The sequence below is a fragment of the Rhinoderma darwinii genome, chromosome 2 (assembly GCF_050947455.1).
Source record: "Rhinoderma darwinii isolate aRhiDar2 chromosome 2, aRhiDar2.hap1, whole genome shotgun sequence".
NCBI classification, from domain to species: Eukaryota; Metazoa; Chordata; class Amphibia; order Anura; family Rhinodermatidae; genus Rhinoderma; species Rhinoderma darwinii.
In genome coordinates this window covers 17,847,306-17,870,790 of record NC_134688.1, presented here as the reverse complement: position 1 = coordinate 17,870,790, position 23,485 = coordinate 17,847,306, and the positions used below count along the sequence as shown (strand labels likewise).

Sequence of the window (23,485 nt, the reverse complement as noted above, 5' to 3'; positions counted from 1 at the left end):
TTACATTACCAACATGTCTCCTGGGCTGCCCGGTATCACCCAGTTCCTGGCAAGATTGTGTACCTGGGTAGAAGAATTTGGCACCTGTGACCGTCTGAATATGGGGATGGGTGTACTATAAGTGTGTAATTGGATTTCTTTCTTACTAACAACCTGTTTTATGGACTTTCCTCTAATCTGCTTTTCTTTCTGCTTCTCCTGTCCTGTCTCTGAATCGGGGGGGAAAAGATCCTTTCACTTCTGAAGCCGTCGATGAGTCCGTCTCAAACCTTAATCCTTTCCTCAGTAAACCTAGCGACGGTGCCCATCTACCCGTTAAAACGACAGATTCAGCCAGTTTCACTGCTAAGACTCCTAACCATGACATATTTATTGGTAAAGTACCCTTCAATCTATATCCATCTGCTCAGTAGCTTCAGCTGTGTCTGTAAAGACCCCCTCCCACCCTCTAGGTTTCCCTCCTCTCCGACTAGTTTAGGTGCTTTGTCGCTGACCGGAGTCTCAAGTCTCAATTGTCTTTGGTTCTTTAGATCATACCAATCCTTTCTCTGAACCGTTCGAGTCTCATATGTATGGTCGTGGAGTAGGACGGTCAAGCTCAGGTATACAAAGACCTGTATGCTGTGGGTGTACGAAACCTTCCCGATCCAGCATCTTGTATGAACCGTGGAGTCCCCATCCTTAACCCTTACAGCACAAATAGTGATAGAAGTCGCCTAGGGCTCTGAACCTATATACAGGAATGTACCTGGTGCTGCTATTAGATATTCTGCAGGATAAACCTATTCTGGAGACCGAGCTGCACTTTAAAATTGCATATGATGTTGAGTGCGTAGGTAGATACTTACCATGTTACATAATCTGCTATACTCCTGTCTAGAGGGGAGCGAGAGTTGTTTTTTTTAGCCAAATTCGAGATTATTTGCCTCCTATTAGGGGGCAATGGCTGTGGTCCGGCTGTACTGGTACGTCGACGATTGATTCTACAAATTTCAAGGGTAACGATCATTTCATTTATTTTTTAACAACGTATAGGGCAGGCGATTTCAGGAAATATTGCAATATATTTTTATTAACCAATTCACCCCTATCCTCCGCTACTGGTTGTTGCTAGGGAAAATACGTGTTCGGCGCCATACGCACTGAATACAGCTATTCTGTGTGGGACACTTCATCCTGGCTGCTCCTGACACCCGATGTCCCAGTACATCAGGGATTTCTACGAAAGACGGTTTCAGCCCGTTAATAATAACCAGCAACGCTGATCTTACTTCCCTGCCAGACGCTCTGCACAGTGAGGGGCTGAATTGGTTAATAAAATATTTCCTGAAATTGCGTGCCCTATACATTATTAAAAAAATAAATGAAATGATGGTTACCCTTTAAATCCTTCCTGGTACATACAATAGTTGTAATGGTGTAAACGTTCATCTCCTGTCAGTCATAATTTCAGGTCTCCGCTCTTGGAAATGTGAAAGGGCCTTAACCGTTTAAAATACGTTATAACTCGGTTTACAGGAGTCCTGGCTTTCATCGGACCCCATTGACTTATAATGGGGTCTGACGAGGTTCCAAAACAAAGAGAAATCTGTGAAGAGGGAATTTGCAGCTTTGAATGTGTCAGGAGGATAAAATATAATTCCGCTCACGATGTCAGTGATTATAAGCCATTTTCGGATTATTGGTTTAACTTCAGAATGGCAATTCCTCTTATGTAACGTTAGTAATGTTAAAATGTAGCTGCACATTTCAAGTCCTTTTACAGATTGATAAAGCAGCCCCCTTAATGCTATATGTAGAGACGAACAATTTTATCTTGAAGGATCTGCAGAGATGAGCCGATTTACCGCGGGTACAGCTCCCGATACACCAACAAACTGACTATTTTGCCGGGATAAGCCCCTTCTGACCACACATTTCCCCTGCTGCGGCCGCTGCTCGAGGGAAAATGTAGTATTACACGACGGCTGTTTATTTAATTGGATGGCAGAAGTCTGCCAGAACTGGATCTGCTGTAACAAAGCACCTCTCCATTCTGGCTCATGGAGGGGGCCAGAGGAGGAGACCCATCTCTTTGATGTCCATATACCCTAATAGATCATATGGACAGGGGTTTCCTCCTATAGAAAACTGGGTAGCGTTATGAATGCATTACTTATCCTGTACTGATCCTGAGTTACATCTTATATTAAACTCCAGAGCTGCATTCAATATTCTGCAGGCTTCAGAGCTGCACTCCATATTCTGCAGGCTTCAGTTCTAAAGTGTCCCTTCATTCCTTGCTGGTTCGGTTTCTGTACAGAGCCTTCTCTGGTGATTTGCATTATAAGTATCATCTTTACACTAGCCCCTTCCCCTGCAATACATATTGATATAAAATTTTGAATTTGGGTACAGAGATCACAATGGTCTTCTATAGGCGGCCAGAATGCAGACGAGCCGATGCCGTTAATGGTCTGATTTGCTGCTTGTCCTGTAGGGTGTGGGTCCAGTTGGTGTTTGTGCCCCTTTGTCTTAAGTTTCCCATTCATAAGTGATTCATGAAGTTTATTTAAAACAAAAACCTCAATTTAAAGCTGAGCTGCAATACCACACACAACCTGTGAATAGGTGTGGCACTGTTTTCGGAAGTAAAATCCACCATGTTTTTGCTAAAAAAAATAAAAATTGCCACGATCTTCTACATAGCGATGATTTTTAGTACCTAAAGTAGAAAGTCTGATGACCAGCAATATGTTCTATAGTAGTCAGTCGATCGACGGTTGTCTATATCGTGATTACGCTGCTATAAATCGCCCTAGGCCGGAGGCTAGAACTGTAACAGATTTTACCATGCGATGGCGAGAGAAAATCGTGTCGCGGCTCAAGACTGTAGGAGCTCATCCTCTGCTAAATTACGTAGTGAAGGAATTTTACTTTAAGGAATTTGAAAGACTTTTTCCGGTTTTATGTAAATTCTGCTTGGTAAACGTATATTCGTTCTGCAAGGTTATAACCTAGTTTGTTTTAATTTCTTCCAATTTGCTAGATCTCTGCTTGCTGTCAGTAATTAGGAACATTCTTGTTTACATCCAGATAACCTGTACAGACCTAAAGCCAGTTTCATGCGCAGAGCCCACAACGCAGCCACAATGCGGCCGAAAAACGCTCAATGTGGTTTTACCGCCACTCGGTGGGGTTTTCAAATAGATTAATGGCCGTGTAGTTTTGCAGGCAAGCAGCAGATTTGCTCTCAGAACCGCGTAGCCATTAACAACCTATTTGAAAACCGCGTTGAAATTCATTAAAATAGCATGTTGTCGCGTTTTTTTTGCCGCGGCCCGGCGTGTGAACCCAGCCTGATACTACTTACAGCTGAGTGTGTGCTACAGTTGTATCCAGGTCTAGACCATTATGTAGGAGCTTAACCGGGTGTACTCCAGATTGATACATTTTAGCTGCACTTAGACATTGTAGCAAAATATGAGAACAGGAGAGATGTTACCGCTCGTGCGTTTAGCTAACCATATTACCTGAAGTAGATATAATTGTAGCAAAATCTCAGCTGTGAGAAGTATTAGGTCTGTATAGGTTTTTAGCCTCCCTTTTTCTGACCGTAAGGAAAGATTCAGAAAAAAGGGGAGGAATTGAAAGTATTTTTTAGATAATGACCTTCATAAAGGGGTCCCACCAATATGAGCCAGCTAAGTAAGAGGGTCTCCTACTCTGGCGTAACCAGCCTGTCCATGCATTACTTGTTCGGCCATTTGTATGTCTATTTAATCCTACAGATGTATGGCCGGGCGGGCAGCAGATTGCAGGGGCAGCTATTTCTAGTGAAGGGGTTGCCTCCTTTTAAACTTTATTTACATAAAACCAGAAACCCTTTCATGATGGCGGTCAGTATATGGCTTCACGCTGCTGGGCTACGAGTATGTAACATCCATTCCACCATCTGTTCATGTGCGTGTGCAGTAACTCTTGTGTGTGATGTGTATAGAGACCTGCATCTATTGACTCTTCTCATTCTCTCACCTGAATTAACAGATTCTTTCTGTGGGCCTCAAGTCTATCCGAACGCTTCCCATTTCCATACAGAACCCTCTACGGTAGCTGGTCTATATGGAGGTAGGTGATCCAAGTCTATAGACAAACCATGGAGTCCTGAGCTGGAAATCTAATGAGCAGCAGACCGTCCAATAGTAACATAGCAGAAGGATAATTGTTTATTATGTGTCGTCCATAGATCAAATTTACTTTAGCATTAAAGTTTTGTGCCTTTAAAGGGAACCGGTCACCTCAATGTTGTCCAATCTGCCGGCATTATTTTATACTGCGAGAGCGGTTGGTTGAGATTGATCTATAGTTTTGTGGGGAAAATTCAGTATAACTTTTAATGGGAGTGTCTCGTGTAATTAATTTTTAGTTGAAGTAGTTAGAGGGAAGTCTGTAAAAGTGAAATAATGTTTGGCTTTTGTTTTTATTTTTTTATGTTGTATGTTTTCCGTTGTGATGGAGACACACTACTTTTGTTGCCTGTATAGGCAGTGCAGCAGGGTGTGTGCGCTTTATGGCAGTTGCATTGAATGGAAGTTAATTGACAGATGTCAGACTATAACAGTCTCCAGGAAGTAATGTACTATAACCCCATCCCCCCCAGAGTCCAGGGAGTGACAGTGGAGCTGTATACAGTCTTATCTATGTGTGTATAGTGTAAAGGTCCTCTTACACAGCCCGATATGGGCCGTGAAGACGAGCGCCAAACCGCTCCAAGGCAGCTCGTTGATCGGTGCTAGTTTGCTCCTTTCAAAAGGCGCAACAATCAGTAATGTATATGGGGACAAGCAATTGTTACTACACAGGGAGATGCGCTGCCGACAACGACAATATTTCTAGCTGCATAAACGATACAATCAGCCGGTGAACATTTGCTTGTTCATCGGCTGATCGTTGCCCTGTTTACACGGGGCAATGATCAGGAAAAAGCGTTCATGTAGCCTTTACTGTCCTGCCTAATCTAATATAGCTAATACACCTCATTAATTCACTCACCCTCTACTGGTAATGAAATGACTCTGGTCCTCTTGTCCAAGTCTACACTGCAAAGCTGACAAGTGAGCTGCATAAAACAGGAATTGTCAGCCTATTGTGTGTGCTCTCGTGACAGTATGGATAGATGTATGAATGCCCCCTACACACGTTCATGAACATAAAACCTGGATGGCTCTGGTCAGAGGTGACTGGGAGTGATTTTCCTGCATGCTCTCTGCAAAACCTTCAGATGGGCAGCCATGTAGTATTCACTGTAATGCCCAGGGGTTATACAGTCTATGGCATTTCGTACATTTGAGCTCCTTTTTGGAAAGTGGTCCAGATAACCTGTGCCGTTGTTCCAGGCGCCAAACGAACTAATACAAAAGTGCTATTACCTCGCCCTCTGGGCCGTTTAGCGGAGCACGAAGGGTGAGGGTCCACATCTCACATTGGCTAGTCAATTCTGGTAGCTACCTATTAGGCGGTTTGTGGGGCCGTGTAGTGGGTGTCATGGTGCTCACCAGATCATCGGATCTACAGCTAGTCTCTCCTGTCTGACTTGTCCTTAAACAAGGTTCTTCTACATCTCGTGAGTCTATAATTGATGTCGTCGTCATTTTTCTGATATCTGGTGTAACGTGCCGCAATGCATCAGCCAGAAATCCTCCGATGGGGGAAAATACAGCTCCGTCTCCTGGTTTTTTTGTTAGTTGAATGCTCATTAGTTGGCAGCTGTTCCCGTCATCCTGATGCCTGAAGATACCGAGTAAATTGTCTTGGCAGAGGTTCAGCGTGGCTCGCGGCGGTGAATAGATCGTCCTCTCCATGTCTCCGTTCAGAAAACACACAAACTGTTTATAAGAAACAGAAGTCTTAGTCATTCACGGCAGATGGTGTTAATCCCCACCGTATATTTATTATGAGCTACAGGAAGCCAAAGCAGATAGGTGTTAAAAAACGGGTTTGGGCCGGGGGCAGAAAAATCTCTCCTTGCAGCCGGTCGATGGAAACATTCAATTGCTTACAGCCAGTGGCAGAAAGCTCGTCCTAATAATATGATGGTGACCAAGGTGGATAGGTCGTTGAGTGTATCAGGGCTATGTCTTGTAGCGGCTCGTGCACCTGAACGAGCAGGATTAGGTGAGGTTTTCAGCCTTGGGATGTAAACAAGAATGTGTCCATTCACAGACAGCAGTGGTTTTGAAAATTGTGCAGAGTTAAAATCTCAACATTTATCAGATCGTTGCAGAAATTTATGTTACGTAGAGATCAAAGGGGTATAACATTCTCTGACATTTATGGTATCAATGTCTGATGGATGCGGGTCCTACCTCTGGGACACTCGCCTATATCTAAAATAGGCCACCCTGCCCCCCGTCCTAGCGTCTTCGCTTATGTGGTACCAGGCCGAGTTACGAGGTGGCTGGGAGTATGGAGTCCGTGTAGCACAGCAAGCTCCGCTGTTTCCGTACTCCCGGCCACCTTGTAAATCAGTTGCCGGGTACCAGCGAGAGGACAGGGTGCCCCATTCTATATATAGGTGCGGGTATCCTGTGGATATGCTATAAATGTCTGAGATGGGAGTACCCCTTTAAGGAGGCATTTCCATGTTGACATTTGACATAACTATTGGGTTACTGGTGGCCCCCTGTTCCTGCAGGTTAGACCGCTTCATTCAGGTGGAGATTGAATGGATATGAGTAAATACTTGAGAAATCGGACGACGCAAAAAAGAATGAATCCGCAGTAAATCTAAGTCCTTACTTGTCTTTTTCAGGGTTCACAACATCTCTAGCTGTTCAACCGCAGACCTCTGGTGGCCTTAATGTCGACTTCGACTCCGTTTTTGGCAACAAGTCTCCCACTAACATCAATGTAGACCCTACTGGTAAGTTCTGAACGTTGTCCTCTCCGCAGCGGGAGAATGATCGGTGTGTAGAGGATACATGACGCTATCCCACCTTATCTTTACCGGTGAAGAACTGTAATATTGTCATTTATTACATTTTTCATTCAATGGGGTTCTCCACTTTGGACCATCCCATGCCCCCCTGAAAGTAAGCTGATGATTGTCCTGCTGCTGAGACCCCCAGCGGTCAATTGTAATCTGCAGCAAGGGGAAATATGAAGCATTACACAGGTCTTATTGAAATCAAGGGGCTATTTATGTAATGCAGACAATGCCTTTTCCTCCCCAGTCCGGCCTATAAACCTGGCCATAGACTCCACTCTGGATGCCTAAAAGGGCACGTGCTTTTTATAGTGGGAGCCAGGGTAAATCAGGAGCATCATAACCTCATTTGACCCCTGTAATGTCTGTGTTGGAGCGGAGTTGCGCCACTTTGTACACTGGGTGCTGTGCCGAGAAAAGGCTAAAGGGTCCCCTACACTTTGCTAGGACAGTGGCCTTTTTGCCCTAGTGATCGTTGGGGGGCCAGGTAGGTGTAACCCCCCACTGCTGAGTAAGTAATGGCATCTTCCAGTGATATACCATAACAAACTGGTGGGAAAACCGTTAATCGTTGCACATTAAAAAGTTACACCACTTTTTAATATGCTTTAAATTCCTTACCACGGTTTTCAGCCTCGTGTGCACAATCACTGACCACAAGCAGAGATCTTGAAAATGTCGAGGAACGGAAACTAATTCTATTCTGAAGTTGCAGAACTTTTTTTTTAAAGATAAAGAATAAGCTGTTACTTCAGACATTGCAGCCTCTTGATACATCATTATGTGTTACATTTGAAGGTTTTGAAGACTTGGGGGGCCTGCTGAAGCCGACCGTATCTGCTCAAAATCAGGGCATGCCCTCATTCAGAAACCCAATGGGCAAGCTCGTGTCTGATGACTTGGACTCCTCTCTGGCCAATCTTGTGGGCAGTGAGTATAAAAAACGGTGTCCATCGTCTGCGTTGTAATCCTTTTGATTTTCTTATTGACTTTCGTTTGTCTCTTAGATCTGGGTATCGGGAACGGGACACCAAAAAAGTGAGTGAGAGATTTGTTTTTTGGTGGGGGGGGGGGGGGTCACTGGAGGTGGATTTGATAGGTTATAGGACTTGGCATCTCTACATCATTGGGCGCAGTCAAGACTTTATGGGACGTTCTTGTTGTGCAGATCCCCCTAGACTGATTTTCTAATGCTCTGTAATATTTCAGTGACGTTCACTGGAGTCAGCCTGGAGAAAAGAGACTGACAGGAGGGACCAATTGGCAGCCAAAAGTGGCCCCAACCACAACCTGGAACCCGGCGACTCTGGTAAGCCGCCGTCTCTGCAGCACGTTTGGTACTGAATGTAGATATTCGGTTTATTTTGTGATATTTACAGTGAACGTCCCTCCCGTGAACTCCATATTGATCCTTTTATCTAAATTGGCTGCATGTTGTGTTCTGATTTCCCTCAATCTACGGTCTGTCGCTGAGATGAAGCTTTGCAGAATGCCATAGATGAGTCTTTAGATTGTGAGATTTGGGAATTAGTGTTTTCTATGGAGGTCGGGTTTAGATTGTGAGATTTGGGAATTAGTGTTTTCTATGGAGGTCGGGTTTAGATTGTGCGTTGTCTTGAGAGCAGCTATTAGTGACCGCAGTGATAATTACCTTGGTTTCGGGGATTGCCATTAAAAAGGTTATTTCCTCCATAGCAAGTGAAGTAGTATCGCCAGGATTTGGCTTCCATTTCTTAGCATTGGGTCTCCAAACTCTTGGACCCCCACGATCCTCAGAATGAAGGGGACGCAGAGCTGCTTTAGACATCCCCAGCACTTTGGAGGGGGGCTGTAATTCAAATCTTTCATCTACTTTTACGGGAATCGTCCCTTTTTAGTTTGATTATGAACAGGGCACCGGTGAGGAAGATAAAGGGGTTGTCCACATGGTCTAATAGTTTATATAGAGTTAATAGAGGGTTGTTTCCTTGCTTGAAAACCGGCCTCTGTTGGCAGGAGGAGAAAACTACTACAGAAAGACATTTTAATGCATTACATAGACCTCCTTAGAATTGAATTGGCGCTATGTAACACAATGTGGCTGCAGTCCGCTTTCCCCAACGATAGCGGAATCTCCATGGGAAGAGACTACTGGACAGGGCTGGTCCAAAGCGGGTATTCCTTTAAGGAGATTTTCTACCTAAAGGTTCGTTTTTTGGGTTTTTTTACACAAAAATGCCATTAATGCTGCAGCCGGCCATAGGCACTGGTATAGCATGAAGGCTGCCAAGCTTCTTATCGCCCGAACAGCCCCAAACTAGTTTCAAGCTGAGCGGCAGACGTGTCTGACAGTCTGGTTGCTAAGGACACACTACCTAACAACCAGTTCAGTGGGGTTGTCAGGCAGCATGTCTATAGCAACCGATTTGTCTGATTACTCTTCAGCTCACCGCAGAAATGGCTGGGACAGAGAAGGGACACGGAGCCTTGGCAGGACATAAAACATGTCTTATTCTACCCTTTGCTGCCTTGATTTACTGTTTTCATGTCGTATGTCGGCCCTCCGCTAATATATATATATTGGTAAGATCCAGTTCCTTCTAAACCCCCAATGTCTTCCTAGGAATGCCTTCCCTTATCAAATCTACCCTGTTGCCTTTCAGATGTTTCTGGTATTTGTACCCAACCCCCGCACCTTTTATTACTAGCTGTTTGTTTGAGATCTCAATGTCTGTATTGTCTTGTGTGAGTTTTGTGTTCTAATCTTGTGTTATTGCATTGTTGTTCGTCTCGATGACCCATAAAACAGAATGGCATGCATTTCCAACCATACGTAAGTTGAACCAAAAGCCTCCCTGCTCTAACCTGGCATGCAGTTGTGATTAACCCTTTCTGCAGCGGCGCGGGCACTTGTTCGCTGGCGCTTCACACTAATCGCGGTTTGATTGTGTGTCTAGAGACCTGAATCTTCTTTGCGCTGCACCCGGTGCACGCTGCATCCTATCCCCTCCACTGACGGCATGGAGCGCTGCCTCCTGATTCCTCCTGCTTCTTCTCGCTTGGGTGCGGACATAACTTATGAGCGGAGTTCTGATCTATGGGAGACTGGCTGCTTCCCTCACTACATCTGAGACCTGTCAATCATTTCCGCTGCACTGATGATGGTTTCTGCATGACCCTTCCTTACCTTCTTATGTGTTGCTCTACTTTGGAGCTGCTGTGCAGATAATCTGAGGATCGCTTAGTGAGTGTCCACCCTTTAAGACTGTGAGGTTTAGCTCCAAAATCTTGTACTGAGTAATGTATTAATATATCATTATAGTGGTTGGAGCACCAAATAGAGGGCTGTTCATAGGACCATTTTATAGGACCGTTTTAACACATTCTTTTCTATCCGGCCCAGACCACCATGATGACTTCTCCCAGCCATGAGTCGTCTCTGCGGAGTTTGCTACTGAGACATCTTTGGCTCCTTGATTTGCCAGCACCCTCCTCTCGTATTCCCCGCCCTCTACACAAGCTCCCCAACCTGCATCCACCGCATTGCTGGTCCCGTTGCTGTCCCATTTGCCCCTATTAGTATACCTGTTGTATTGCACAGTGGCCCAAAATAATGCACTTCAGAAATACTGGAGCAAATGGTGTCTTTACTTTAGTGATCCTGAAAATAGTAGTGACAAACAAATAGTGCCCCCGGTGGTAATAGTTCCCCGCACTGTAATAGTGCTCCTCCAGGAACCCCGCGCTGTAACTGGGCCCCATAATACCCTAATAATCGCCTGCCACTCCCTTGACAAGCAGATGGCCGGTGTGATATAGTAATGTCTTGTACCACCTGCTTCAGGCCACTAAAGTCCTTTGCACCGTGGCCCACGAGAGAATAGCGGGGCAAGGAGCTTATGGCCGATATGGGTGTAAATGTAGGTCCTGGAGTTAAAAATGAAAATTCTATCTGCCTGCAGCCACCACTAGGGGGAGCTTTCTGCATACGGTCTTGTGAAGTTTAATATATAATCAGTATGCACTAAGCTCCCCCTAGTGGTGGCTGCAGACAGAACTTTCTCTTAACTTTGTCCATGAAGGGGATTATATCGATAGAATGGAGCTTCGATTTCTTAAGGACATGTGAAGACCTTCTACTCTGAATTTTTGACCCGTTTAGATTTCATCCTTTTTTTTTTTTTTTCTGTTCAAGGTCAGACAATTTAAACATGTAAGCAGAGGAGAATTTTATTAAAGGGGTTTTCTCATAATGATAATCTTGTCACTTCTCCACAGGATAGGTGATGTCTGATGGATGAACGGTGTCCCTGGAGTGCCGCATGTGAATGGGACGGGACTGCCAATGCTCGGCCACCGCTCCATCCTGAATGTTATCTCTACTAGCTCCAATAAAAGTGTATGGTGCGATGGCCGAACAGACGCAGTCCTGCTCCATTCACATTCTTGGGATTGGTGGGGCTCCCAGCAGTTGGATCATCACCAATCACATATTTATCACATGGATAGGTTATACATCATCATTGTGAGCAAACCCCTTTCATGTACCAGTCCTGATGGTGACGGGAGTAATGTCTTTATATTGGGGAATTGCTATGTTGTCCTGGGTTTCCTCCCGGTTGGTCCAGAATGGAGCTTTACTGAGTCTCTGCTACAGCCCGGACCACAATTTATCTGTCGTTGGACGGGTTACAGCTAGGTGTGAATAATCCATCCCGGAGCCTGCTGAAGTGTGCCAAACCTGTGGGAGAAAAGGGACAAAAAGTGCCCAGGGACGAGGGGAAATGTTTCCTCTTCATATTTGTTGTTGAGGGTCCCAGCAGTTACACCCCCAGTAGCCAGACATTGATAGCAAATCTTAACAACGTACCATCAGCGGCTATTATTGTAAACCCGTCAGGCTTGGCTTTTCTTGTGTAGACTATGGTGTGTGCTTTCTATGAAGGCCGGGGGTCTACAAGTGCCACCCAAGGTCCCTCACGCACCCCTCTGTATGACATTGGATAATCTGAGTGTCCTTACAAGTTATCAAATTCTGGTGTTGGGCCGGTATGGCAGATACACTGCAAAATATGAAGGGCCGCAGGTGATGTTTCTGCCTGACCCATCGCCATCTGGACCTCCTCCTCCTCCTCCTCATATGATGCTGTGTCTGCAGTTAGGGGCACAGATATACTACCCTTCCTCCTGACCGGACGTGGGGCATACATGGTATAGCAGGTAGCTCACCCCACATTATAGTGCCCTAAGAAGTCTTTGCACACCCCAACAGCCTGTAAATATAATTTGTTCTATAAGGAATCCCACTTACAAGTAAGACTACATTTATACGAGCGTGACAGATTTGTGTGCGTAAAAAAAGCGCGGATAATCTGTGCGTTGCGTTTTGCATCGGTGGGCTTTGCGTGTGGCAAGTGTTTTTCACCCGCTCGCAAGCACTTTTTTTTAATGTAATTGATGCATAAAACACGGACAGCATATGGATGTGCATCCATGTTGTGTCTGTGGTTTTTACACATCCATTGACTTCAATGGGGGTCTAGGTGCATGAAAACGCACCAATATAGGACAAGCAGTGAGTTTCACGCAACGGACACGCTCGTCTGAATGAGCCCATAGGGTTAATAGGCTGTACTGCTCAAACATTGTTATACAGACGTCCATTGATCCTGAATTGCTGATCTTGGGGGGGGACGGGACTTCGGCAGTTTACATTGTATGCACATGGCTATAAGGGTGAGCTACGTGCTTGGTTCGTGGATCTCTCATGACACATTGCTTACATGGATGTGACCGTGTAAACAGCTCAGCTTCTTTAACCCCCTAGGCGCACCAGGACGCAACTCTACGTCCGGGTGGCCAGTGTCTTAGTGCACCAGGACGTACAGTTACTGCGCGGTCCCCGACAGCTGACACTCCACTGTTGCCGATCAGCGGCTCATTTTCGCTGATTTCGTCAATTAACCCCTTAAATGCGGCAATCGATTGCAATCGCCGCATTTTAGGGGTTTCTAGCACATCGGCAGACCTCACAATGAAATCGTGAGGTTTGCAGATGGCTAGCATGGCGACCGGAGTCCAAGTAATGGCCTCCTTGTCTGCCATGTACGGAAGCCTATCAGGACCTACCTCCTGATAGACTTCCCATCAGAGTGACAGGACGTCACTGTCGTTCGCAATACACACTGTCGCTGACAGTGTGCATCGGGAACCGGGAGGTCAGCTGTCTCCGACACTCCACTGTTGCCGATCAGCGGCTCATCGCCGCTGATTTAGGCAATTAACCCGTTAAATTTAGGGGAATTGTAGCATATCTGCAGCCCCCATGCAATTGTGGGGGCTGCTGATGCTTGTGATGGCACCCGGAGGCCTCCGGGTCTGCCATGTATGTGAGCCTATGAGGACCAGCCTCTGGCTGGTCCACGTAGACTAAGGGCTTATTCAGACAAATGTATAATACGTCCGTGCAACGTGCGTGATTTTCACGCGCGTCGCAGGGACCTATGTTAGTCTATGGGGCCGTTCAGACTGTCAGTGATTTTCACGCAGCGTGTGTCCGCTGCATAAAACTCACGACATGTCCAATATTTGCCCGTGTTTCGCGAACCACGCACCCATTGGAGTCAATGGGTGCGTGAAAATCACGCACGGCACACGGACGCACTTCCGTGTGATGCGCGCTACAGTAGTCAAAACTATGAATGAAAACAGAACAGCACCACGTGCTTTTCTGTTTACAAACAGAGTGTCATAATGATGGCGGCTGCGCGAAAATCACTCAGCCACGCATCATACGCTGCTGACACACGGAGCTGTTATGGACCTTTTGCGCGCGCAAAACGCACACGCTCGTGTAAATCCAGCCTTACTGTCAGTGACGGTGACGTCACACTGACAGTTGGAATACGTTACACTACTAGAATAAAAGTGATCAAAAAGTCGCATGTACCCCAAACTAGTACCAATAAAAACTACAGCTCGTCCCGCAAAAAACAAGCCCTTACACCGCTTTTTTGACTGAAAAATTAAAAATTTATGTCTCAGAATATGGGGACACAGAAAATAAATTATTTTATAAACAAGTGATTTAATTGTGCAAACGCTGCAAAACCTAAAAAAAACTATATACATATGGTATCGTCGTAATCGTACTGATCCTCAGAATAAAGTGAAACTGTAATTTTTAGCGCATAATGAACGCCGTAAGAAATAAATAATTTAAACCGCCAAAATCACAATTTTTTTGGTCACCAAAGCTCTAAATAAAATGTGATCAAAACGTATGTACCAAATGGTACCAATAAAAACTACAGCTCGTCCCGCCAGAAATAAGCCCTCAGACCGCTCAATCGACCAAAAAAAAAAAAGTTATGGCGCTCAGAATGTGTTGATACAAAACATTTCTTTTTTTTTTTTTAACAAGGACTTTTTTCTTTGTAGAAGTAGTAAAATATACACATTGGTATCACCGTAATCGTATTGACCCGCAGAATAAAGATAAGTTGTTCTTTTTACCGCACGGTGAAAGGGGTAAAAATGAAACCTAAAAAGCAATGGAGGAATCAGTTTTTTCCAATTTCACCCCGCAAAGAATTTTATTTTCAGTTTCCCAGTACATTATATGGAACTTTAAATGGTGTCAATAGAAACTAAAACCCTTCCGCAAAAAATAAGCCCACACACCGCTCTATTGATGGAAAAATAAAAAAGTTATGGCGTTTGGAAGGCGGGGAGTGAAAAACTAAAATGGAAAAGCAAAAGGTTTAATTAATTTCTATTAAAAAAATAAATTATTACCACATATGGGGTATTGCCGTACTCGGGAGAGATTGCGTTACAAATTTAGGGCGACTTTTTCTCCTTTATCCATTGTGAAAATGAAAAAATTAGTGGGCAAAAATGTTGATATTCATTTTCACGGCCTAATTGCAAGAAATTCTACAAAAAACATGTGTGGTATAAATGCTCACTATACCCCTAGATAAATTCCTTGAGGGGTGTAGTTTCCAAAATGGGGTCACTTTTGGGGTGTTTCCACTGTTTTGGTCCCTCCAGGGCACTGAAAACCGATCCAGCAAAATCTGCGCTCCTAAATCCAAATGGCGCTCCTTCCCTTCTGAGCCCTGCCGTGGGTCCAAACAGCAGTTTATTACCACATATGGGATATTTCCGTAATCGGGAGAAGATGCTTTACAAATGTTGGGGTGCATTTTCTTATTTATTCCTTGTAAATATTACAAATTTCTATGTTTTTTCAGAAAAAAAGTAGATTTTCATTTTCACATTTAACTCCAATAAATATAGCAAAATACCTGTGGGGTCAAAGTGCTAACTATACCCCTAGATCGATTCCTTGAGGGTCTAGTTTCCAAAATGGGGACACTTTTGGGGAGTTTCCACTGTTTTGGCACCACAAGACCTCTTCATGGTGCCTAAAATATATTCTAAAAAAAAAAAAGCAGACCCCAAAATCCACTAGGTGCTCCTTTGCTTGTTTCAGTCCATTATCACACTAGGGCCACATGTTGGATATTCCTAAAATCTGCAGAATCTGGGCAATGAATATCGAATTGCGTTTCTCTGGTAAAACCTTCTGTGTTACAGATTTTATTTTTTTTATTACAAATGAATTTCGGCCAAAAAATTAAAAATTTGTACATTTCCCCTCTATGCTTTATTTCCTGTGAAACGCCTAAAGGGTTAAGAAATTTTCTGAATGCTGTTTTGAATACTTTGAGGGGTGCAGTTTTTAAAATGGGGTGATTTATTGAGGGTTTCTAATACATAAGGCCCTCAAAACCACTTCACAACTGAACTGGTCCCTGAAAAAATCGCCTTTTGAAATGTTCTTGAAAATATGAGAAATTGCTGCTAAAGTTCTAAGCCTTGTAACGTCATAGAAAAATAAAGACATTCAAAAAACGATGCCAACATAAAGTAGACACATGGGTGATGTTAACTAGTGACTATTTTGTGTGGTATTACTATCTGTTTTACAAGCAGATACATTTAAATTTAGAAAAAGGCTAATTTTTGCAAATTTTCTCTAATAAATATAAAATTTATTGACCACATTTTTCCACTATCATAAAGTACAATATGTCACGATAAAACAATCTCAGAATCGCTTGGATAGGCAAAAGCATTCCGGAGTTATTACCACATAAAGTGACAAATGTCAGATTTGAAAAAAATCGGCTGTGTCCACAAGGCCAAAACAGGCTGCGTCCTAAAGCCTTACGGGTGTTAGACTTATTCAACTCGCTATTTACACTAGATTTGTTAAAGGGAATGTGTCGCTAGAAAAATAATTTTTTTTTTTCTTTCGTTAAATTGTTAGTATATAAATGATTAAACATTGTTCTAATTTTTTTTTATTTTTTCACAAGTCAGGAAATATTATAAATTAGATTCTAATTTATAACATTTCCATGTGCTGGTCACTAGAGGGAGCAATTCCCAAAATTGCATCATTGGCATGTGGTAAAGCAACCTCATTGCTTTATGCTGCAAAATTGGAGAAGACACACTCGCTCTAGTGTCCTCAAACATGTTCAAACCTCCTACACTGTATGCCGCCATTTTTTGAGCGAATGCACAGTGTAGGAGGATTAGATACAGTGGTAATCACACAGTATAACACGAACATACACACACATCACATACATACATACACACACATCACATACATACACACACATCACATACATACACACACATCACATACATACACACACATCACATACATACACACACATCACATACATACACACACATCACATACATACACACACATCACATACATACACACACATTACATACATACACACACATCCATCACATTCACATACACACACATCCATCACATTCACATACACACACATCCATCACATTCACATACACACACATCCATTACATTCACACACACACATCCATTACATTCACATACACACACATCACATACATACACACACATCCATCACATTCACATACATACACACACATCCATCACATACACACACATACACACACATCACATACACACACATCACATACACACACATCACATACCCGCTCCTGCCGCTGCCGTTGCCTCCGCTCCTAGTCCTTGCTGCTGAACATATGGACGGAAGCCGCAACTGGAAGTCGTCATCTTACTGTCCGGCCGTGGCTTCCGGTCCACGTGAAAATGGCGCCGGATGTCGCTCTGCCGAAGACCTTCCTTTTGGACTGTGTGGGAGCGGCGCATGCGCCGTTCCCACACAGACGGCGTACGCTGCAGAGAATGGAACGGCTCCCGTTCGCATTCTCTCTGGGGTTGTATGTGCCGTATTCCATCTCTGTGTGCGTCGTTAATCGACACATACAGAGATGAAAAAAATAATGGCAGCCCCCATAGAGAAGTAAAAGAGAGAAAAAAGTACAACACAAAAACACAAATAAAATTTATTTTAATGACCTACTAAAAGCAATAACATATAAAAAAAAAAATTTCCGTGACACCTTCCCTTTAAAGGAGTTTAAATTCTAAAAACCCTTCTCCATAGGGGGTATTCAGAACAGGTGGCAACCTCTGTCATGCAGCCAGTCAGGAGTCTGCCTCCCTACAATCATGGAGTGTAAATGCCAGAGAGCATGTCCTCAATGTCTCCCCCCATTGGCCTTCTCCTTTGAGTAGATAAGTCTGTTATATGCATAGAGCACTTTCTAGATGAGGAGTTCAGTACATCGCCTGCATCAACAGTGCACACACAAAAAATCCCTAGCGTTGGTGTAGGGAGGCAGAATCAGGATGGGGATGCGTGACCGAAAGCTGCCAAGTGCTTAAAAGGGTTTTAAAGAATTAGGAATTGAGTTAATTATGGAGGGTCCGCGTTGCAAAGGAGGACCCGGCACATCCATGCATTACACTTGACACAGTATTGATTTATATGAGAACTGTGTAATGCTTTTGTTTCCCTTGTGGTGGCGCTGCAGGAGAATAGAACACTTGCTGCTAAGTTCCCCCACAGATTACAGCTGATCTGATTGTCGGGATCCACTTCTAATAAAAAGTCCTTGTCGAAACGGACGACCCCTTTATCTTTCATACGTACTTTTCCATTAAAGATGCACCAAGTTTAGGTATTTTTTTTTAATCGCTCTGATGTTAGAGATGAAGATTCTTTGATATAGACATCACCTTGGTTATTGATGGAGAAGGAAGAAGGCAGGGTCCAGGAAGACTATAGCGCCAATTATCCAATTAGCCTGGAATGGCATGTCACCTGCTGGCAGATATAGCCGTGTAACACAATGAAGATCTATGACGGTGCTCGGGACCTGGGGGTTCTTGTGTGATCGTCCGCGTTCCTTGATCCTTACATGCTTTTCTTCAGTCCCTTCTTCCTGATTTTCTCCTTCCTACTTGGCCACTAGGTGATGTTTACCCTGTAAGTTGATCGGTCAAATCGAGTCCATGTAGGAGAGTGGGATGTCTCTGGCAGCCCAAACACTCCCTGACATAACTTGTTATCTCTACTACAGCAGCGCTGGTTTATAAGATCTGACCTTTTGCAGCTGCCGGGACCGCTTTTCACACAAGAAGTCTTTTCAGAAGTCAGCATGAAAAGAAAAATAATCACTGGCGGGAAATGGCGACTTCCAGCTCTTCCGTTAATAATTGACCGTCTCTGATGGTTCTGTTGATTCAGCCTCCTGCTTGATACGGGGAATATTACTGGAGATGGTTATTGGCTTGTGATTCACTGTCTGGGCACTCTAATAGTCACTGGGCAGTGGTCTCTGGTGAGGATCCATGCTGCACATCACTTCTTGCTTTGGGTCACCACCACTGCATGGCCACAAAGCAATGGCGTGGTTAAATGTTTCTCCTTCCTCACTGTAGTGGCTTGGCTTTTAACATCGATTCTGCTTTTGTTTACATAGGCTCCACCAATAATGGCGTATCCAGCTACAACGCCCACGGGGATCACCGCATTCGGAATGGTAAGGTTTGTTATATACGAGCTACATACAGCACTGGACACATTCATGTCCCATAAGTTTGGAGTGTTAGAAGAAGGTACAGGGGAGACGTAACCTGTGTCTCTCCTGCCTTTCACTTTTTTTTTAGTTGGAAATGGTGTCATTTTGTTTCTTAATGTTACTCCTCCTTGCGTTGCTCCTTTTCACTTTGAATAGACCACTGTTCACATTGAGGTACATATTAAAGCTGGCTAAGGATTATATTTGTCTGTGGATCATAATCCTTTTGCCATGATCTTTCTAACTTTTTTAAAGTCTATAGGGCCTGGCAGGCCATTGGGCAATGGGGCTAAAATGTTAATGCATTATGGCAGTGTATATGATTTGGTATTTGGCTTTAAAGGGAATTTGTCAGCAGTTATGAGACCTCAAATCTCACAGCGCAAAGTAGGGGAGGGAGGAGGACAGTGTAACGATACCCTTTGTCTAAGCCGCGCAAGTTGCATGACCAAGACACCGACGTTTAAGTTCCCTGGCATCAAGTGCCAAACTATGCTCTGTGGTGTCTCTAGCTTCTAATCAGGCGAGCGCTAGAGCTGTCACTCCGCTCAGAGGGACGGAGCCGGCAGAGCGGAGAGCCAAGGAGCACATCAAGTGCCCAATGCAATTGCTTTTGCAACTGTGGCATCCGGGGAATTGAACCTAGATTTCTTGGCCATGCAACTTGCGTGACCGACCCAACAGGTATCATTACAATGCCCTGTATTATTCTGCCATAAAATCATTAACCCCTTCCTGCACCGTCCATGTTTGACACTGGTTGCGTTGGGCACGGGAGGTACGGTCACATCGTTACCAGTGGGAGGGCGGCTCTGATCCCGATCCCAGCCAATTAACCCTTGATTGCGGCCAATAGTCAATTGATTCTCACAGTAATAGAACGGCAAACCCCGTACAGTCAGCCCTGGGGTCCTAGAAAGAAAAAGTAATGATTGTTGGAGAGACCAAGTAAAAAGGGGTTAAATCTCATGGTTTTCACCATAAGAAATGGCAACACCTCCCACCCGCCTTCACCATCTTTATTTTATTTTCCCATTTTTATGGTGTGATTCAATGTTGTGTTCTGCATTCATTAATCTAAAACATACAATTGACGGCACAGAACAGCCCCCCCTCCCCCGTCTGCTGCGCTCCCTCCTAATTGTAGGGTGTTTGATCTCCGTTGATTACTCGCCCCGCAGTACACATTACATGAATGGAAATTATTCTCTATCCGGTATCCGTTACTGTTTGAGTGCGGTCTCTACAGATCCCATTACGAAGGTTGTATAGAGGGGGCTCACAGGACTAGAACTTTACTTGTACTGGTTTTGAATTACGTGATGTGTTTTTTCTCCGTTTACATCCAAAGCTAAAAGTAGAATTTGCTGGTTCCCGGTTTACCAGCGAGCAGAGCATTGTGGGGAATTTTGAGTTGGAGCTGAGCTTGTAGGTCACATGTCTGACAGGAGGTGGAGCTAAACTGCTGTCTGTTACCAAGGGCAACCAGTAGAATCTTGAAAACTGCTCTGGATATGAATGGAGAAGTTGCTCAACATTTTATCTAGATTTACACTGTGAAATATAGACAAAAGCAGAATTGAATTTGAAGTTATTTTTTTTTTATAAAAATATATTTAAATAAAATAATGTACGTATATATTTTGTTCTTATGGTTTGTAGCCTCAACAAATGGGACCTGTCCCTGTAATACCACAGCAAGCATTGATATACAACCAGCCTGTTATGAGACCACCCAATCCCTTTGGCCCTGTATCAGGAGCACAGGTAAGATCCTCCTTACAGCGAGCAATGACTTTTTACCAAACCGAATGAACGGCTTTATCATAAAAAAAGATATTTTAAAAATACTGTCGACTTTAGACGCCCCCCCTCATATTTACCCAAGTGCTTCTAGGGGCCCGGCCTGCCATGCCTGGTCTTGAGTAGTCACAGAAATCAGTGGATGGAGTTGGATTTCCAGCCGAGAAATCAACGCTTCTGAGGGGGATGTTCAACATTGGGAAGGTCGTTCCAGCTCATAGAGGGGTCCTGAGTGGGGACCCCCTCCCTCTCTTTGACGTCCATATGCAATTTTGCAAATCGTCCCAATTAAATATCTATGGTTTGATATATACAGCTCCTATGCAGAACTGTGGACCTTCATGGTTAGGTACAAACCATAACCCTGTGTAGTCTGATCCTGCCGTCCTACTGCTATGCATCTGTCCTGCTTACTAACCAACCTACTTTGTCTATAGAAGACCGATGTAAGACCGTTATGACTGATTACACAGGGCTTGATTGTGGTCTGTTACCATGGAGACACACAGGTCTGCATAGGAGCTGTAGGCACAAAATCATAGGAGATTTTTCATTAAGACTATATGCAAAGTTGCTTCATTTTTCACTGTACATACATTGGAATAATAAAAAAAAATAGAATGTATATATAAATAATTATTTTTGTAGGTGTACATAGCAAGTTACCTTGAGGGGGAAAGTTCTTTAGATCTTGTATTGTAGACCGGATGAGATGTCTCATTGCACACATTTGGAGGATAAACAGGTCTAGGGAGGTATAGTTTGAAGATTTGGCCTCAAGTGTTAGGTCCTGTTCACACAGAGTTTTTTGACGCAGAAACCACGTCAGAAAACATGCCAAAAAACTTCCAAAAATGCCTCCCATTGATTTCAATTGGAGGCAGAGGCGTTTTTTTCCCGCGAGCGGGAAAACTGTCTCACGGGTAAAAAAAAAAAGAAGCGACATGCGCTATCTTCGGCCATTTGTGTCTCTGACCTCTGACAATTGGAGGCAGAGAAAGCGTATTTCGTGGTGTTTTTTGCCCGCGGCACTCTTTGCCCGCGAGTGAAAAACGTGGCAAATGGCGTGCAGGCAGATCATTCCAGACGGAATTTTAAAGCAGAATTTTCTGCCTGCAAAAAAACGCTGTGTGAACATAGCCTTACTTGCCATTGGTAGTTTTGCACCCCCTTTATGTTGTAGAGGGATTTTTGGCCGCGACTTCGGCACCCCTCTAATGGCTCCACTGAGTATGAATGGAGCAGCGGCTGATCTTGGCACTAGCCATATTTATACCCGCACAGTCATATGTGAGCGCCTAATCTTTTATTTCATCAGATGTCGGGTCATACAAAGACACGCTGCTCCACCAGCTCATCCCATCTAATCCTCATTCACACAAATGGAGAAAATTATTATTTTTTCACACTCAACCCCCCCCATGAGATTGATATCCTTACATTGCGGTGTTTGTACAGCGGGACAGGCTCGCTCTTTGTCTTATCAGCTGCGGGAATAGTCGCATTGTCACCGCTATGAATGAGTCGGGGGTGCAGGGACTCTCACACTGGATCCTCTGTACTTCGTTGGTCCTGTTCTCCATGTAGTCTCCTCGCTCAGAGTTTTATTGTAGCTCACAGTAGACGTTGGTCCTCTGCCCGCTCAGCTTTACACTTCTATGCCAGTGAAGCGAGACAGGGAGCAGCTTAATCGCGTGCCAGTCACTTTCATGCATCTCTCCGTCTCTATCTAGTAACTTATTAATAGTCGCTCTCATTTTCCAGCTGTGACACATTCTGCTCCTGTAGAAAAGATTTACAGACAAGGGGTTCATTATCGTCTTAAAGGGGGACTGCTTAATAGGGCCGGTGTCCATGACTTGTATAGTTGAAAATGTTTCTGAGGGTGTTACTGCTGTGGCCTCCAGCTGCGGGGTAAGATGATGGGAGTTGTAGTTGGAGAGGGGATCAGGTGCAACTTCAATTTCTACGCCACCTATAGTTCAGCTCCTGAGGATCCCCGTTCAGTACATCTGCAGTCACCTATGAATGTGACCTGTCCTGGAGGGCCACAGCACTAGACACAAGTGATAAATTAGGGCCACAGGATCTTCTGGGCCTCTTGTCAGTCATTTGAAGACCACTACAGCTGAAATAGCTGATAACAGGGAACACTCGATTTTAGATCAGCTTGAATGGGGGTGTGCTGCAGACTTTTGCACAGTGGGTGATCGGGGGCGCCGCTGTGCGGGGAGTCAGTGAAGGGGCCGCAGCCCAGGGCGGTGACTTCTTTATTCTCAGGTTGTCACACGGGCGACAAGTTACCACAATAGCATTAGGATTTAAATAGTATTGGGGTCTGGGGTCTGATATGTGGAATACGATCTGGTGGGAAGTTTCTTGTATTTTTAATTCTGCACTAAATGAAGACCAGGGATCTGCTTTGCTGTCTGTGCTTTTCAAACTGTGTTCTTCATTTCTATCTGAAAAAAAAAAAAAGGGGGGTAAGTCCCGTCCTTTTTTTTTTTCATGACCGTTTTCACTTCCATGTTCTGCCATTTCTCAGACGTGTTTCTCTCTCTGCCTCTCCTCTCACCCAGTTGTCTGCAGCCTCCAGTCCTTCCAGTCAGAGTCCTCACAGAGCGTCTGGGAAGGACCACTATCCACAGCTCTCTTTACAGGATTTCTTGTAGGACCATTTAGGTATAGTCAGCTAAAACTACAAGGAGGGAG

The 23,485-nt window shown here is 44.2% G+C and overlaps 1 protein-coding gene across 9 annotated transcripts in view; it reads left to right on the top strand.

The window, feature by feature from the left end:
* The window catches only part of PICALM (phosphatidylinositol binding clathrin assembly protein), an 82,976-nt gene that overhangs the window by 53,809 nt on the left and 5,682 nt on the right, over positions 1-23,485 (top strand). For 4 of the 9 annotated variants that reach the window (XM_075851415.1, XM_075851414.1, XM_075851413.1 and 1 more), the window contains exons 13-22: positions 229-375; positions 4,027-4,107; positions 6,791-6,901; positions 7,763-7,894; positions 7,972-8,002; positions 8,174-8,273; positions 9,753-9,776; positions 18,872-18,931; positions 20,633-20,737; positions 23,353-23,455. In XM_075851415.1, the coding sequence (XP_075707530.1) occupies positions 229-375; positions 4,027-4,107; positions 6,791-6,901; positions 7,763-7,894; positions 7,972-8,002; positions 8,174-8,273; positions 9,753-9,776; positions 18,872-18,931; positions 20,633-20,737; positions 23,353-23,445 (884 nt within the window). In that variant the 3' untranslated portion in view covers positions 23,446-23,455. Of the gene's footprint in view, positions 1-228; positions 376-530; positions 603-4,026; positions 4,108-6,790; positions 6,902-7,762; positions 7,895-7,971; positions 8,003-8,173; positions 8,274-9,752; positions 9,777-18,871; positions 18,932-20,632; positions 20,738-23,352; positions 23,456-23,485 lie in introns of all 9 variants that reach the window. The other 5 variants (XM_075851420.1, XM_075851417.1, XM_075851419.1 and 2 more) reach the window with 5 other exon arrangements.